Consider the following 14,824-nt stretch of genomic DNA (forward strand, 5'->3'; position numbering starts at 1 on the left):
TTTTTGACTTCCATACAGACAGCTGCACTGCATTGCTGCATGGTATACTCCATCTCAATCAGCTGGCGACATCCAATGGTTAACTTTTCCCTAGGGGGAGAAAGAAATGTTTACTTGCCACATGACAGCTAGTCAGATAAGCATTTTTTCTTTTCCCTTTGAAAGTAAGAACTGTATGTATTTATTGCATATGGCATTTTGAAATCTATTCCATAGTATACACTGTGGTGTGGCTCAGATGTGCTAATACATGCATTATTTCACACTTATTTTTTGTGGTGAGAACACTTAAAATCTCGCAGCAATTTTCAAAGTACAATGTACAATGTACTTATTAACTGAAGTTGCCATTTTGTATAATCTCATTCTCTGTCACACACACACATATACACACACACTCACACACAAGTCTTGCCATGTAGCCTAGGCTGACCTACAACTTGTGATCCTCCTCCAGTCTCCTGAGTTCTGGGATTATAGATGTGAGCCACCATGCTTGACTAATACATCTCATAAATTTTGTGTGTCTTTTGACAAAACATCTACCCAACTTTTCCACCACCAGTCATCTACATCACATTGACTTTATTTTGGAAGTACTGGGGTTTGAACTCAGTGCCTCACACTTGCTAGGCAGGTGTTCTACCACGTGAACCACTCCACCAGACCTGTTTTATGTTGGGTATTCATGACATAGGAGCTCGTGAACTATTTGCCTGGGCTGACTTCTTCAAGCTGCAATCCTTCTCATCTTTGCCACCTGAGTAGCTAGGATTACAGGTGTGAACCACCGGTGCAGGCTCACATTTTTTTAAAAGCTAACAGGCCTAAAAATTTTGGGACCCCTTGTTCTGTGATACAGCTATGTTAATTTAACCTGCCAGCTACTCTAATCCCTTCCCGTAAGGAGGGACTTTTCCTGCCGTACAATTTATAAATTGGGCTTCAACAAAGAAATCAATGCTTCTGTGCCACCTGGCAAGGGCCCGCTACTTCCTTTGCAGAGCTTTCCTCTTACTCTTTCCTTTTCTCTCAAAGTTTTGCTACTATTTTGCAATTTGTGTCTCTGTCCAGTTCTCTGTTCAGGTAACACAAGAACTTGGGATCTTCTGGACTAATGTCTTCTTAGACCACTCAGTCCAGTAACACTCAGAAAATGACTTTCAGAACATGCTAAAGCAGTTCAAATGGTAGAGATGAAAATATGTTCTGATAAAAATGAAGACCTTTGTAAATGCTACAATGTACCTACACCCAGCACAACAATAACAACAACAAAAAGATAAATAAAACACTGATATACAAGAAAAACTGAAGTAAAGAAAAAGGGTAGGCTCTATTCCTGCCCTTGGTTATTTATTCCACATGTGAAAACACTGGACTGCTGAATCTACTTCTGTATCTCCTTTCTTTTTGCCTCCTCACCTCTGCAGTGCAGAGGTGAGTTCTATCTCCTCTTCATCCCACAGACAATGGGTTTCTTTATTCATGTGAGTCAGTATTCTGGCAATGGCTTTTCACTGACACATTTTGTCTCCTGAGGCAAGTTGTCATTGCTGACAGAGGGAAATAGCGGTTTTTTGTAGTGTTTGTGTGGTCTATGTATTTTGTCAGGCTGTTATGAGGGAAATTTTTTTTTTTTTTTTTTTAGTTTACATTGATACATTTAGTACAAGGGAGCTGCACTGTAATAATATGAATTCTGGAGCTCCTTTTCCTGTGGTTTATATGTAGGACAACAGAACATAACATGTAGAGCACTTTAGCACCTCTGCTTCCTGTTTTCTGTGGCATGTCCAGTGAGTCAGCTCTCCCTGACTTTCATCTCTTGGTGATGGGACACTCATAACTGGGAGAGGCAGTGCATTACATTTTTGGGAATCTCCTAATTTCACAAAAAAGTTCGTCCTTTATATAGGACCTATAAAAACAATCTATTTGAGTGTGTCTAAAACAAAATAAGAAATGTTTTTACCTTTTTCCTTTGTTAGTACAAAGTTCCTATTTATTTTTTCCAAACCGAACTATCCCAGGAACAGCTGCTTTTAGTTCCGCAATTCTATGTTTTGTGAAACTGCGGCGAGACAACAGTCACTGTTTCTCTAGATTTCCCTGCTGCAGATATAAAACTTCCCTTAACCAAGTCTCATATAGGTCAAAGTAATTGGAAATTGGATCAAATCAATTAAAAAATAATTCCACCTGATTATATGATTTTGGTGGGACTAGGATTTGAACTCAGCTTTTCTCTTGCAAAGCAGGCTCTCTACTGCTTGAGCCACACCTCCAGTCCATTTTGGTCTGGTTATTTTGGAGATGGAGTTTCATAAACTATTTGTCTGAGCTGGCCTCAAAGTGCAATCTTCCCAATCTCAACCTCCCAAGTATCTAGGATTACAGGCATGAGTCATGGGTGCCTGGCTTATGTGGTTTATTTCTGTGGTCAATTTTGTCAAAGTGACATGGTAGTCTAAGTGACCCACCCATTCCAATATTTGATGCAGCTTTTTCAAAATCCTTCCTATGTACCAGAAGAAAGTGTATAATGAGTATTTGTTTTATAATCCACTGAACTTTTCTATGAATGTGTATCTCTTTCAAGTGAAAAATGGAATACATATAATGTTAATAAAAACAATATATATAACATCTGAAATCATTTTCAATCATAAAAGGCTGAAAGTTTTCCCCATAAGACCAAGAATACAAGGATGCCTTCTTTTAGCACTCCTATTTGACATTGTACTGAAAGTTCTAGCCAGAGCAATTTAGTATGAAAAAGAAAGGAAAGGCATCTGAACTGGAAACAAAGAAGCAAAAATTATCTCTATCTGTAGGGCCTAAAGAATATATAAAATAACTGCTAGAACTAATAATTAGAACAAATTTAGCAAAGTTGTAAGTAAAAGATGAACACACACATAAATCAGTCATATTTCTATATACACAGCAATGAATAAACTGAGAAGAAAATAAAGGGAATAATCCCACTTACATGGCATCAAAATGAATAACATAGGAATAAATTTAATCAGAGGCACAATACAAAAGCATAACTGAAAGAAATTAAAGAAGACCTAAATAAGCAAAAAGGATCTCACATGGATTTTTTGGGTGTGTCACAAAAGCTCCCTGAATCCTGTAGTTCAGGAACTTTTAGGGAGGCCACATATAGGCATATCCAATTATTAACTCAATCTTCAGACCCTCTTCCTGGACCCCATGAAGAATCACTTCATTGGAACAAAAGATGCTCCTATTACCTAGGCAATCCACAGAACTTCAGGAATTCTGTATCAGGAACTGGGGTCAAAGGCCAGATATTAGAACAAAAGATTCTCCCAGAAACCCTACCCAGAAAGGTTTTAAGAGATCTGTCTCAGGAACCAGAGACAGAGACATATATGTATTTCTTAGAACTCCACATTCCTCTATTGCAGTAATACTGTGAGACACATCAAAAATTTCTTCTTTTACAACTAATACTTAAACAAAACTTAAACAGCAACAATAAAAGAGCTGGACATGGTGGTGCAAGCCTGTAATCCCAGCACTCAGGAGGCTGAGGCAAAAGGATTGCAAGTTTGAGACCAGCCTAGGCTACATAGCAAGACACAATCTTAAAAAGAAAAAAAAAAAGATTAGCCTTTCAGACAATTTAAATGTTTCCTTAACATTCCCACAGGGTCACATCTATATGCATGGCAAATCACTCTTCTGTTTCCACCTCTGAGTCACAAGGAAATGGTGCCACCTTCCATCTATTGCAATGAGTCCAGCATTTCCTATGAACCAGTGAAACCAAACAGAACCTATCTTTCTCGGCAGCTCATTTGAAAATTTTGAGTTGTGGAACACATCAGTTTAATGTGGGAGGTATTGTTCACTCTAAATGTTTACAAATAATTTCAAAAGAAACAATGGAGAAACAAATGCAAACGCTATTAAGCAAGAGCTTGCTGAGCAGCACTGGCCATGTTTCAATACACTGAAGATACTAAATATATCTGGCTCATCTTCAAAATCATCCTTTTGAGTATAACCAGGAGCTTATTAATTTATGTCACAGTTCGAATCCCTAGCATAGTAAGTAGAAAGAAAAAGAGAGGAGAAAAACAGGTGATAAGTGCTTTAACTTTGAACATTCAAATTGATCTCTGCAACTGCCTCCCACATAAATCTGTCAACTATTTCAAAAGCAAGCTGCAGCCAAAATAATTCTAGACATCTGATTGGAACCAACCTTCAAAAGACTCTGGCCTCAATGTCTACAGTGTGTGCTTTTTACACTTTCAAAAATATGGCTAAGATTGGAAGACATTGTATTTGTGACACAAATCTCATATAAACTTTTAATTGTGGATTATCTATACAGATCTATAAGTAAGAGCACAACTGATTCACTGACAGTCTGAAGATTAGGATAGGAAATAATTTTCTCCCCAAATACAGTGGATTTGTGTGTGGCCACTGGCTTCACATTTTCATTTCACTATTGACATATTAGGGCACAATGTGAGCACAATGCAGGTATCCCATTTGCTTATTCACAAATTTGGCAATGAGAAAAGCACATAGGTGAACAGAGAAAACTGCACCCAGCTAAACTTAAGAAACAAAAACATGCACATGCAAACATGTACCAGGTACCTAGGTTTACCATGCGTGCTAAAAATGACAATCACCCACTTGGTGTTATAACTTTACATCCAAATTCAGGTAAGGGTCATTGGAACCCTTCCAGTGACCACTTTTACAAACACATCAGGTAAAAGGCCATATTTACTATAGCCATTAATGTATTTCTCAGCCATTTAACATGTCTTAACAACACTATGATACCATTTTTATTAGGTTCTTTTTTTAACATGTTTTTTTTTAAAAACATGTTCTTAATGAAGTTTCTGTGTGTTGTGCCCCTAATCCCATTTTCCCCATAAACCTTGTGGTTTTCATTCCCCAATTTTGTAAAAATACAGCGGTAACATTTATTTACCTAGGCCCAGAAATGAAGGGCTTAGTTTGTTTGCAGTGCTGTAACAAAATACCTTAGAGTAGATAGCTAATAAATAATAGAAATTAGTGTCTCACAGTACTGGATTGGAAGCTTATGCTCCTGGCACTGGTACATTTGGTGTCTGGTGAGGGTGCTCTTCCTAACAGACGGTACCTTCTATGTGGTCTCATATGGCATAAAGAGCTAACTAGCTCTCTGATGTCTCCTTCATGAGGAACGAATCCCATTTCCCAAGCTCCATCTTCTAATACTACTATTAACTAGGGATTAAGTTTCAAAGTATGAGTTTTGGGGGCACACATTCAGACCAAAGCAAGGGCTTCACAGTTATATTCTGTGTATACAAAAATCAAATTTATATTACTTATCCTTTTTGTTACATATGAATGCTATAAGTATGCAGTATGATACTATTAAGTTCAAAAACAGGCAAAACGAATCAGTTATTTTCACTATGCATAATATTTAGTAAAACTATAAAGGATGAGAACTTAATTTTTAGAAAATTATTATTGCACAGGGGTACACTGTGACATTTACAAAAGTTCTTACAATATATCATAGTGGAATTCATCCCCCAAGGATGAGAACTTTAAACACAAAAACCCTAGAGAAAAGATGGAAAGGGTGGGGGTTACAGTTATGGATGGCTAAAGTTCCTTTTTGTTAGGTGAATGATAAGGTTAGACAGATGGGCACTATGAAGACCAGCTGCTCTTCAAAACATAATCTGGGGAACCTAGGGATTTAAGACTCTTTCAGAGGATCTGCAAGGTCAAAGAATAGTCATTACCATAATAAGACTAAAGCTGTGATTTATCTTTTGACTCGTTTTCCTAAAAGAATAGTTTTCTAGTAGTCCATGACATGTGATTATCACAACAGACTGAATACAAAAGCAGTTATCAGAATTCAGTTGCCTCCTCCTATGCCACATGCTAACAGAGCTATAAAACTGTTCAGCAATGCCACTTCTGTCAGTAACATTTTTTGTTTGGGAAAAATATTTTCATAATAATGTTATAATCTTAGCATACAGTAATTAGTTACTGTTTTTAAAAAATGAGTTAAACATTGTGTAGCAACAGGGATTGAACAGAGGTCAACAAGCATGCTAGGCAAGTGTTCACCACTGAGCTGCAGTCCCAGCTTATTTTATTTTTTACTAGACAGGGTCTTGCTAAGTTGCCCAGGCTGGCCTTTAATTTGCAGTCCTCCTGCCTCAGTGTCCCAAGTAGCTTGGATTATAGATGTATACCATCACACCAGGCTAACATTTTTACATTCTCAGGGGTGTTTGTTTGTTTTTCGGTACTGGGGAGTTGAACTCAGGGCTTTATGCTTGCTAGGCAGGCACTCTACCATTTCCACCACCATCAAGTGGTGCTGAATACATGATGTATCTACATGTAGATATGACTTACCGATACTCAGTTTGAGAAAGACAATCATAAAGTTCCTCAGCAGTAAATCTGACATTTTTATTTACCTGAAAAGAACCAAAATATAGTTACTTAGATATGTTAAGTCAAATGAGTGATTTAACATATGTCAACGATTACATATGGACCCAATTACAATGGCCCATATTCTAAGGAAGCAGAATCTTAAGTTTCTAGTTATTGCTTTAAAAGGTTGAATAGCAATCAGTTCACTGATCATAATGTGAACAGTGACCCATGTGTAAAAATTTTAGTCCCATGATTACAACTTAATTTGCTTATAGAACCAGTATGGGAGAGATGGGCCTGGAAAGTGGGAATTTCAGTAAAGTAGGTGATCACACTGGAGACTGAACGCATAGGAAAAACATGTAAGATTATAAACTGTGTGGAAAGATCTGACTGAGGAAAAACTTACTTGTATCTACAAGTACTACTTTTATGTTCCTCCTTTTCCCTCTTCCCTTTCATTTTCTTCCTTTCCTTTCCCTTTCTCCATCTTCTTTCTCTGTATCTTTCTCTCTTTCCCTTTCCTTCCTTCCTTCCTTCTTCCCTCCCTGTCTTCCTTCTTTCTTTTTGGTGGGAATGTGGTTTGAAACCAGTGCTTTGCACTTGTAAAGCAGGTGCGCTACTGCTTGAGCCACACCTCCTTCTCCCTCTCCCCCTCTTGAAATTAAAAATTAACAGAATGCTCTTCTTGGATCAATAATGAAATAATGATGTATGGAAAACAATGAAGAAACAACTAGTTAAAAATGCCAATAGATTCCGATGAAAAACAATTCTGTGCTTGAACAGTGTGTTGTTCTACAACTCTACTGTATTTTTACTTAGGGAACAACAAAAAAAAAATTGAAAATGTCACTGGTAGGGAGAGGGATGGGGAGAAAATGGGAAGATTCTGGTCAAAAAAAGAAAGTTGCAGATATGTAGGATGAAAAAGTCTAGAGAACTAAGGTAAAACATGAGAGCTACAGTTAAATAACACCGTTGTATTTAGAATTTTTTGCCACACCAAAAAAGGTTACTATGTGAGATGACAGATACATTAATTTACTTGACTATAGTAAAATTCCACCGTGTATATCAAAACATTTTGTGTATCTTAAATATATACATTTTTTCAAAAGGGAGAAAAAAGGGCTAGGGGCATGGCCCAAGTAGTAGAGCACCTGCCTAACAAGTGTAAAGCAGAGTTCAAACCCTAGCACCACCAAAAAAGAAGGGAAGTGTGGAATATGTCACTGGCAAACTTCCATGGCATTCAAGAATTCAGTTTCGATTTGGTGTAGAGGCGCATGCTTGTATTCCTAGCACTTGGAGGCTGAGGCTAAGGATCATGAGTTTGAAGCTAGCCTGGGCTTTACAGTGAGATCCTACTTCCAAAAAAAAAAAAAAGAAAAGAATTTAACTTAAAGCAAATAGAAACAGTATTCATTATGTTTTCAGAACTCCTACTATATTCATTTGTATAAAAACTTGTCCATGGTGGGAATGTGATAAGCACTGAAAAACATTTCTCATACCTCATACTTGATTAGGAAGTTATAGAGGGTTTCAACATCTTGATAATTACTGTTGGGGACCAAAATCCTTAAAAATAAAATAAAAAGGAGGGGAATTGAATAATTTAAGAAAAAACAATACCTTAAATTTTCTCCCCAATATACACCCACACCATGAGAGATAACTTATTAATAAGTTTACTCAAAGGTTTCTAACCTTTTTTTTTTAAAATCAAAAAACAGATATCAATTTATTAAAATATTTTGGCTTATTTAAATTGATACTTCTAACATCAACTAATCAACAGCCATAAACATTCTTCCATGTGAAATTGTAAGTCATAACCTGAGTTATGACAACACACGTATCTCAAAAGATAGATACAAATGTCAATGCACTTATACTCCATTTCTTCTTTTGGCGGGGGGTGGGACTGGGGTTTGAACTCAGACACTTGGAGCCACTCCTCCTGTGCATTTTGCTCTGGTTATTTGAGATGGGGTCTTATGAACTATTTGCCTGTATTGGCTTCGAACCTCAATCCTCTGAATCTCCACCTCCTAAGTAGCTAAGATTGTACACAATACTCCATTTAAGCTGCAAAACTTGTAAATTTTCCCACAGTAATGTTCAGTCAGCCCAGACAACTAAGAAAACTTTCAGGCACATAAAAGAAACCCTAAGAAACTGACTAAATTCAAACAACACTGAACTATCCACCTAGTGCTCCATGAAAAGCCAGTAGTTATCAGACTAAGTCAACTAATGGAATTAACACTGATTCATAAAAGGAATAAATGATTTAAACGACAGAAAAGTAATGAGGGCAAGAGGGTGTTTCCTCGTTTTCTTTTGTACTAAACTGGGAGTGTTACTGGCAATCAAACCCAGGGTCTCATGCAGGCCAGGTAAACACCAAGCTACATCCCCGGCCCACTAAATATTTTTTAATACTTTCAGTATGAAGATTTTTCCCCCCTTTGGAATAAGGAAAAGGAAACCAATCCTACTGTCACGGTATAGGGATTCTGAATACATACTGTGCCTCAATTTGTCTAGCTCTATGACCTTGCACAATGTGACTTTTCCTTATCTGTTAAAAATGGGTAATATTCACTACTTCATAGGGCTACCCTGAGAATTAAGTGAGCTACTCTAAAGCCTTTATAACAGTGTCTAGTATATAATAAACACTATGCATTTAAATTTTAACAGTAACAAAGGTTATCACCATCATCATCACCTATTTTCAAGCCACAAAGTAAGTGAATGATGATGTAACTAATGAGAAATTCCAAGTGGTTTTTAATTACAATGTCTCTAGGTCGTCATATTTTTGCCAATACTTTTTATTCTCAGACTTGGGAGTAAAGTGATCTGAATACTCTCAATTATGTCTTTAGACTATTTAGTCTTTATTACACTTATGGTAGAACTTTCATAAATAATTTTCAACATGTAGTCAAAAGGTGCTATGCTCCCTTGGAAAAGGCACATACAGAATATCTTTAAGAATATATAAAAATCTGAGTACTACCAGTTTCATGGAAAAATGTTTTCTTCCAACAAGTAATTTTAATATATAATTAATCACTGAAACTCCTTTCCCACCAAAGATGAGCATAATACATTAGGGACGGGAAAGGTCCATAAGTAATTTGTTTTAAAAAATAAAAACAGGCTGGGTGCCAGTGGCTCAGGCCTGTAATCCTAGCTACTCAGGAGGCAGAGATCAGGAGGATCATGGTTCGAAGCCAGCCCAGGGCAAATAGTTCATAAGACCCTATCTTGAAAAAACCTACCACAGAAAAGGGCTGGTGGAGTGGCTCAAAGTGTAGGTCCTGAGTTCAAACCTCAGTACAACATACCCACACAAAAAGTACTTTATCATTACCTATAGTCAACCTACTGTGTAAAAGAACACCAGAACTTCTTACTCATAACTATAACTTAGTTCCCACTGATTTAACCTCTCCTCAGCCCTCTCTCCCCTAGTCTTCCTAGCCCCTGGTAACCACCATTTTATTCTCAACTTCTATGAGATCAATTGTGTATTTCAACATGCTAGAATGATTTGGAATGTTTTTACCATAAATGTTAAATGAGAAAATGTTTAATCTGATTTAAACATTACATAGTGCATATATGTACTGAACCATAAATATATATTTTTACATCTCTAAGTATCAGTTAAAAATTTAAAATTGTAAACAAAGTTATCTAGGTAAGTTAAACCAATCTTTTAGAAAGGAAATGGGAAATAGACTAGTATGTTCTAACTTTGCAAAACTCAGAGAAAACAAACTATCAGCAATGAGGAATAATTTATACCTGTTCCTTTTTATGGCTTTAAAAATAATCCAAATTATCCATTAAAAAAGGACAAAGGAATTAGATGAAACAAGATGTTTTATATTAAGAGCCTTGTAAGCTCCAAGCTAATTCCACTAAAGAACATACTTGAGAATAAAATTAACATTCCTCTGTTATGAAATACTTTTGTTGTAATAAATTAGTCACCTGTCTATAAGCAACAAGTTACATCCAAAGCAAGAAATAAAGAAAATAATACAACTATCTAGTTTTCCAATTAGCAGAAAGTCGAAGTATTTTTAACTCCCACCTTGGCTTTATTCATTTTAACACTTTTCTGAAATAATTTCTATTCCACAAAAGCACAATTCAATGACTTTTAATAAATTTACATAGCTATACAATGATCACCACAATCTAATTTCAGAACATTTCCCTCATCCAGAAGATTCCTCTTGCCTATTTATAGTCATTCCCTGTTCTCACCTTCAACCCCACTCTAGAACTGTATTTACTCTCTGTCCTAACAGAGTTGCTTTTCCTGGACTACACTCATTTCTTCACCTCTAAGTTCTCTCCCTCTTATCCTCACAAAAGCCTGGTTGTAGCTGTAAACAATAGAGTACTATATAAGAGTCCAGAAGATGAGGCAAACTACAGGGCATAATGCCTAACTTTTATAATGCACTTGATGAGTAAGTAAAAAACTAAAATGCATATGCAAACTAACGATGCCCAGCTCAGAACAAGTGATCCTTTCTTCTCTCATTCAACAAATATTCGATACCTACTATGAGCCATGCACTGTTCTAGGCTATTGGATATAACAGTTAACAAATAACAAAGATCCAGAGTAGACTGTAGCAGAATTGTTCTAAAGAGTATATGAAAGAAAAAAGTTCTGACCAAGTACAGGAAGATAATGAAAAAAATTTCATTCTTGCCCATTCAGCAGTCTCTCCCCACTTTCCAATAACTACCTATAAACAAAACAGGAAACAGAAATTTTATGTTTCTAAGAAGGAAGTCATTTGCTCCAAATGAACATACTTGATTATTTGATAAAATACCAAAGAATTATTTTCTAATGGAGAAAGGCTTATTGGCATGGCAGTATCACTCATAGATATATTACTCTTATAATCAGAATAAAACTACACATATTATTTTTTAAAACTAAGACATAAACTACAGAATTTGTTATTTCAAAAGAATGGTTTGAGATAATCTGAGCCCCAAATACACTAGAATCTTTATTAAAATTCTCTCAACTAGGAGGTTGAATTTAGACTTTATTACATTCTACCGACTCTGAGTTTAAGAGAATGGAATTTGTGCTGGTATTTAAAAAATTGCAAACTTTATTTCCTAGAAGTATAGCTTATTGAAATTACATAAAAAACCAAGAGAAAATGACTTATGGACGATTAGTTTAAGAAAATAGAATTCTGGTAGTATTAAAAAAATCACAAACTATTACTCTCTAGAAGTGCAGTTTGTTGAAAATACATAAAAAAGAAAATGGAGAAAAATGGTTTCTGGACTTTCATGGCTTAATAATTCCCCACACAAAAATTCCTGAGAGGTCAGCCTTCTCTAAAGTTTTCTCATTTCTTTTTTTCCTTTAAACCAGTAGGCAGACAAAAGACTCTTAGAATGAAAGCCCTAAAATTATATTCCTATGGCAACTTTTAAAAAGAAGAATAAAAGAATTAGGGGTAATGAATTGCTTTTCAAAAAATGGCAATTTTTATTCCAAATAGATTCACATTTGTCCTTTCAGGAGAAATGTGCACTAGTAAGTATATACTGGGTTCATAGTATTTGCTTGAATGCATGTCATAGTGACAGCTATGGAATACAAAAGAAAATTGTAAAACATGCTTCCCTATCTTCTCCAGAATGAGTACAGATTTCTGAAGTTCATAGACTATTTGCAAACCAACACTGACTTGAATGCACTTTGGTATTCCTATAATAGCACAAATAAAAGTATCTGCAGACGTACTGAACACTCGCTCCCAGTCTGACCCTGATTTACATGTATCATCTCCAATCCTTTTAACACCTAAGTTTAGTTATGGGACCTGGATCATTTCCTACTTCTCTGCATATCAGTCAACTATGAAACGGGGCTAGTGTTTACCTCATAAGGTTACTGTACAAATTAAATAATGTATCTCGATTATTTAATAAAATGCCTGGCAAACAGTACATGCTCAATCAATATTATGGAAACCAATTTTCAGATGTAGAAGCCAAGGGTCAGAGTTTTAAGACATTTGTTTGAGATTACAGTGAATGGTGGTAAGTGATCAGATGTCTTATTGATTTGACTGTGGAGCTCATGCTCTTCCCACTAACAAAAATGGTAACAACTACCACTTGTTTGTCATTAAATATTACAAAATCAAATGAAATAAAGCCATTTTAAAATAGTTAAAACTAGCGGGGCACAGTGGCTCATGCCTATAATACTAGTTACTTGGAAGGCAGAGATCTGAAGGATCATGGTTCCAAGCAGCTAGAACAAAAAGTTCTTGAGACCCCCATCTCAATCAATAAATGAGCGTGGTGGTGACACCTGTCATCCTGGTCACTAGGGAAACATAAATAGCAGGATCATGACCCAGACTAGTTCAGACATAAACATGTAAAAATAACTAACCAAAAGGATTGGGGATGTGGTTGATACCTGCCTAGAAAGCACAGGCCCTGAGTTCAAACTCTAGTATCACCAACAAATAGCTAAAATATCAGTTTTATATGAAACCAAAATATCCTCTTTAATTTACCTTTTATCAAATGCCTCCAGTCAATTATTTTGTGTTCAAACACTAAATCTTTGTGGTTGTCATCTCTTTCCCAAAGTTACAAAGTAAGCTGGTAACAGAAACAACAATCACTACAACTCCACCCTTGGTCACATACTCTATTTATCCAAGAGCAATTCACGTTCAGTAAACAATGTGTTAATCTGAATTTTAAAAATTTCATTTCTGTATCACTCAATATTAGATAAATGTCAATGTCACTGTTTAAAAAAAAAGAGTATGCAATCGAAATTTTAAGAGACAAACATTAAGAGAATAAGTAAACTAACTAAATTTTTAAAATAGTGCATTGAGGTAATTTTAATTAGGATCTTAAAAATTCAAATGAAACTTTCCTACTTAGGAAAAATAAAGTGGCAGACTCAGGAGCAGAAAAATAAGTCTCAAATATTCAAGTTTAATATTTAATTCTAGAAATTCAAAAGACAGAACATGTACTAGAATATTTATAAATTATGGCTTAACATCCCGCTGAACTGAATAAATTAGTCCCTTCTGGCTCTGACTTACATTAGAATAATGCAAAAAGTTATTAGAAAGAGTTTTTTAGTGTGGAAAAACTTGAAGATAAGTTTAAAAAATAATTGCATGGGACTGAAGATGTAAATTGTGTGAAACGAAATATGTATTTACTGTATTATATTAAAAACTTAGTTTAGTATTCTCTATAGCTAAGAGATGAGTCATAGTTTTAAATATTATTGTGAACCACAGCTACATCATTAGTGAACGTGATGATATCATTTACTCAGCATTTACCAATACCTGGGACTTGGAGTAGTCTGTTAAACTATCTCAAGTCTCTGTAATTTGATAAAGCAACTGTTAACAAACTCTATATTAGAAAACAAACACAAAAACATTAATTAACATGTCTGGGAGACAGAGCTGGTAAACTAGTTTCAATTCAGGATTCAAATTCAATTCAATTCAGGATTCAAAACAGGATTCAAATTCAGGTCATTCTGACCCTCAAGCTCTGTTCACATGTTAATATAGTGACATGCCCCAATAATATCATCAAATTGCATTTTGCTAATGACAAATTTAAAATTCTAGCACTGAAACACTGTGTGAATATTGATAAAATCAAATCAATAATGAAGAAATACTCAATGGGAAAAGTCTTGGATCTTTAGTACTTTTTCAACTATTACAAATAAAATTAAATGTTTTCTGTAATAAATTGGTGAAATCACTTATGTAAATGGAAGATCCATCAGCTTCAGATTTCAAAAAAAATGCTATATATAAATAAAAATGGTAAGAGGGCTAGGGGTGTGGCTCAAGTGATAAAGTACCTGAGTTTAAACCCTAGTACAGCAAAACAAAACAAAAAAAATCCCCTATAAAAATGGTAAAAATAAAATAAACAAAATTTATTAAAGTTTTGTATTTTTGCTTTCCCTTCAGACTCATAGAAATTTATGAGCTTGTATTAATTACATTGAAAATAGGAACTTTTGGGTATTTTAGACAAAATCAGTAATTAAAATTTGATATGCTCAGAATACTGAAAATCTTTTTAAAATTATGGTGGTGGAGTATGAAGAGTATGTAGGTGATTTTAATGACTACATTTGAGATTTAATTATAAAAGAAATTCTACAGAAGAAAAATATCATCTTGATACAGTTATGTTTTAGAAATAGTGTCTCCCCAAAAGGCTCATGTGTTGAAGGTTTGGTCCACAAGCAATCGCCCAGCTATCA

At 35.3% G+C, this 14,824-nt stretch overlaps 1 protein-coding gene across 1 annotated transcript in view; it reads right to left on the minus strand.

Moving 5' to 3' along the window:
- Swt1 (SWT1 RNA endoribonuclease homolog) overlaps positions 1 to 14,824 on the minus strand; it is an 88,375-nt gene that overhangs the window by 4,441 nt on the left and 69,110 nt on the right. Inside the window, 3 exon segments of the mRNA XM_074047253.1 lie at positions 1 to 90; positions 6,442 to 6,506; positions 7,986 to 8,052. Coding sequence (XP_073903354.1) covers positions 1 to 90; positions 6,442 to 6,506; positions 7,986 to 8,052 — 222 coding nt within the window.

This window comes from Castor canadensis, chromosome 11 (assembly GCF_047511655.1).
Source record: "Castor canadensis chromosome 11, mCasCan1.hap1v2, whole genome shotgun sequence".
Classification (NCBI taxonomy): Eukaryota; Metazoa; Chordata; class Mammalia; order Rodentia; family Castoridae; genus Castor; species Castor canadensis.